Consider the following 4421-nt stretch of genomic DNA (forward strand, 5'->3'; position numbering starts at 1 on the left):
CCGGCCCTGTATTTCCTTTTCTATGAACTTTCCATTCTAATCTTTTGCCAGTTTTTCTTTTGAGTTGTTAGTCTTTTTCTCATTGATTTGTAGTATATGTTAGGAAAATGAGTTTTTTTCTATGTTATGAGTTGTAAATTTTTTAACAAGTTTTTTGTTTGCCTTTTGGCTTAAAGAGACTTGTTTTAGAAATGAGATACCGAGGCCCAGAACAGTGTAAGTTCTCATGTAGGAGGCACTCAGTGAGCCAGCGGCAGGGCCAGAGCAAGGCTTAGGTCTTATAACTCCCAGTCCATGTGTCTTGGATTACCAGAAAGCCTCATCTGCAAAGTCAAGGAGTTGAGCCAGGTGACTTTCCACTTGTCTAAGAAGAGAGACCGGATTAGATTCACATCCTTTACCACAAAATTTTTCATAACTGGATGGTATTTATCGAGCACTTATTAGCATTAACAGACTCCATGCACCTTGGGAACACAGACCGGCTCCCCTTCTCAAGTTCGTGGTCTCTGTCATCGGCATCACCAGTCATCTCCTTGTTAGTACCCTTTGTATTTATTTACTCTTCTTTTCTCCTTTCCCCTCACAGCAGTCATTGTCCAAACCTGCTTTTTTCCGACAAAATTCAGAGAGGAGGAACTTCAAACTACTGGATACTAGGAAGCTGAGTCGAGATGGAACTGGGTCACCTTCCAAAACCAGCCCCCCCTCCACTCCCAGCAGCCCAGATGACACTTTCTTTAACCTTGGAGACCCACAGAATGGCAGGAAGAAGAGAAAGATCCCCAAGGTAATGCTTGCAACAAGCTTCATGTTTAGACATGCACTCTCTGTTCTCTGCAAAGACAGGCTGAAGAAGAGTCCAGGCAGAGAACAGATCACTGGGCCATCTTCTGCCTGTGTTGTCACAGACCAAGTGGGCACAGTGGAGCCAGCAGGCTGGGATATCTGGACTTTTGTTCTAATAATTATTGTAGTTCTGTAGCCTTCCTCTTAGCCATCCCTCTCCCAGCCTTAACTACTCTCCTGATCCCAGACAGTGTTTTCAGTGCCTATCCTCAAAAGGTCACTTCCTCCTCCTCCTCCATATCCTTAACTCCATCCATCATGCTCTGGCCTGATACTTCCAGTGCCCACTACAGAGGCAGGTACCAGTCGGTGCTCTGAGGCAGCACTTGTCAAAAATACATCTCCTGGCTCCTTGCAGTCCAAAAGGGTAAAAAACATGCCCAGTGGTTTGGATGTACATCCTTATGTGTCTGTTGTTCATTAAAGCTCAGTTTCAGCCTTACAGTGCAGGTTACTCTTTATTGATCAATCTAGTACTGTAGGGGAAGCAATATTTTTCCTTTTACCTCTTAGGGTCTCCTGCTGGGTCTACGAATTAAACTGACACAAGACAGATTAACAGAAGAAATGCATGTGAATTTTATTTCCATGTACATGGGAGCCCTTGCAAGAAAAATGAAGACCCAAAGGAGTGACTAGGCCTAAGTGCTTAAACACTAAGTTGAACAAAGAGTGGCAATTGTGGAAAAGTAACTAGGAGGATAAGGGTTGGTTTAACAAAGTTTGTTTGTACAGACTTCTCTTGGCCTCAACTCCCCATCTCTGGTGATAAGAATGTTTCTTTCCTCCTGGTATAGGGAGGGCATCTTTTCCCTTTTTTCTTTCTCCCCACCCCCCCTTTTCTTGGGAGTCTGGAATTTATAAGGTACTGCATCTTTTACATGGGAGTTTTATCTCCTGCTTTCAGGAGGGAAAGGGAAGGTCAGAGTGCACCTGCTGTTTTTCAAGTACTTGCAGTTCCAAATAATCAAAGCAGCATATTTTGGGGTGGCATGTTCTGAACTCCTTCAGTACCTACTTCCTCCAGGAACTTTTAGAGCAGGAATTCTTAATTTCAGAGTCCATAGATGGGATTTAGGGGGTCATGAAACCCATAAAACTGTGTAAAACTTTGTGCAGATGAGTTTGGGGGATGAAGGAATGGGATATCGTCTATAGATTATATCAGATTTCTCGAAGTGGCCTATTGACCTGAGAGAAAGTCAAGGGGCATCATCACAAGCCAGTTGCTCCTGACACAGTGTGGTCAGATCAGTGTTTTGAGCCTGATTTCACCCCACCAGCTCCTCCCCAACATTCTTATTCAAGTGAGGTTGAGTCGTGCCTTGACCATCGGTGTGCATATGGAAGGGTAAGGGCAGTTAGGGTCGGGTGAAAGAAGACCTAAAAGCTGCAGCCTGGGAGTTGTATATGGAATAGGGGAGAATTCTCTTTGCTTTGTTTTGTTGATAGAAGGCAGAGAAAGAGGCCAGGGTAGGAGCCCTGCCTCACTCCCCTTTGAGTTCTCCTACAAGTTCTGCCCTGCCCTGCCCAGGGCACAGTGCAGATTGCATATTGATTGTGTAATGATTACTGACTGCACTCCCTCTAATGTGTCGATCCTAGGCTCTTACAGCATGGCACGGGGTCACTCCTGTGTCTCCCTTGGCTGCCTTCCAGAGTCTCTATCCTGCATAGTCATTATACTGCTCATGGGGCCCCAAAGTGTGGGGTCTTGAGTGTCTCCCTTAACTCGCCTTCTGCTTATCCTGGCATGGTTCTTACTTATTTATAATGTCAAAAATCTACAACTATGGAGTAATTAAAAGTGGCTATTAACATCTGTACAGCTTCTGGGCCGAGCCCGTGGCGCACTTGGGAGAGTGCGGCGCTGGGAGCGCAGTAGCGCTCCCACTGAGGGTTCGGATCCTATATAGGGATGGCCGGTGCGCTCACTGGCTGAGTGGTGCGGCCGGTCTCAAAAAGGACAAAAAAAAAAAAAAAAAAAAATCTGTACAGCTTCACCATTATTTTAGAAAATTAAACAGGAATAATCAAATGTATTAGCTGTTAGGTTAACGGAGCTTTGCTACAATTCTGAGTTTGAGTATGTGATCTCTTGAGCCTTTAACCTCTATCTTCCGCCCCCATGCTTTCACCCATCACTTCTATATACGATTTTAACATTTTTAAATGATTTTTTTGAGATTGAGGAAAAGAGAATGTGTTCCTATTTTGTGTGAAAGTAGAGAGGTGGAGAGAAAGGTAAAACTGTTATTGTCACTTTATATGTGTTTAATTTGCAAGTGCAATAGTTTATTTCCTTTTAGTTTATTGCCTGAAATTAAGTGGGTTGCCACCAGGTGAGCACTAGCTCTTTTTCAAACAGGATTTTTTTTTTTAAAGATGGCCGGTAAGGGGATCTCAACCCTTGGCTTGGTGTTGTCAGCACCACGCTCAGCCAGTGAGCGAACCGGCCATCCCTATATGGGATCCGAACCCGGGGCCTTGGTGTTATCAGCACCGCACTCTCCCGAGTGAGCCACGGGCCGGCCCTTCAAACAGGATTTTGACAGGCATGATCAAACCAAAAGAAAAATCAGCATTTTTAACCTGTCACTTTTACAACAACAAAATCTTAGTAAAACTGTTAATCATAAAGATGAAGTGCATAATTTCCTAAAGGAACTTTTAAAATAAATGACTAATTACAGTTTGATAGAAGTCTCATTAATTGTCAATTTTATCACTTGCTACTTAATATTAACCTAGGTTTATCCCCACTCTTGAGTAATGTGTTTCTTTCTTTCAAAATGCTGTGAATCCTCTATTTGAAGTTAAAGGTTCTTTGCCAAGTACATTTATGACTTCCATGTTTTGGAACCTTGACCCATTTGCCATTCCAAACCCTTACTTTTGTGTTTCTATCTAGCAAAAAGGACTTAATTATCTACTTAAAACTGTTCAGACAGGGGCTGGTTGGTTTTCTGCTTCTGCTGTGTGAGGCCCTCCTGTCGACGTGGGTGCTTCCCTTGATCTCACCCTGCTTCAGCCCTGAGAGGAATGAATGTCCCGGAGGATGACGGGCGAGAGAAAAAGCCCTTCTCTGTATTCTCCTAGCAACCTGTACCTCCTTTATCATGGCATCTACAGCGGCAGTTAGTTACACAGTCATGTGATGTTCTCGGATTTGTGAGACACTGTGATATCTTTTATCATGAGAAGCAGCTCTCAAGCATTTTCCTGGCCTGCTCTGACATGCTGCTCCCTCCCAGCACACTTTAGCAGGTGTCTTGTGAAGTCTCTTGTTTCTTAGTAACCACCCCAGGCTGAATTAGATACCAGATCACTCTCTATCTGACACAGACCATCTTTCAGATGGGATCATTTGAAACTTTAAAAAAAATTTCTAAAAGGGCCTGACTGAAAGTTTCTTTCATTATTGAATACTTCTAAAACAACAAAATGTATCTCCTGTTAAAGTATAATTACAGGGGCTGGCTAGTTAGCTCAGTTGGTTAGAGTGCAGTGTTATTAACACCAAGGTTAAGGGTTCGGATCCCTGGACCTGCCAGCCATTGAAAAAAAAAAAA

General features: G+C 43.5%; 1 protein-coding gene across 1 annotated transcript in view; it reads left to right on the top strand.

The window, feature by feature from the left end:
• Positions 1-589: 589 nt before the first annotated feature.
• Positions 590-4421, top strand: part of LOC103610471 (DENN domain-containing protein 2A) — a gene marked incomplete at its 5' end in the record, with an annotated part of 46774 nt that continues 42942 nt past the window's right edge. Inside the window, one exon of the mRNA XM_008594633.1 lies at positions 590-790. Within this exon, the coding sequence (XP_008592855.1) occupies positions 590-790 (201 nt within the window). The remainder of the gene's footprint in view (positions 791-4421) is intronic.

This window comes from Galeopterus variegatus, unplaced genomic scaffold, assembly GCF_000696425.1.
Source record: "Galeopterus variegatus unplaced genomic scaffold, G_variegatus-3.0.2 Scaffold11210, whole genome shotgun sequence".
NCBI lineage: Eukaryota > Metazoa > Chordata > Mammalia > Dermoptera > Cynocephalidae > Galeopterus > Galeopterus variegatus.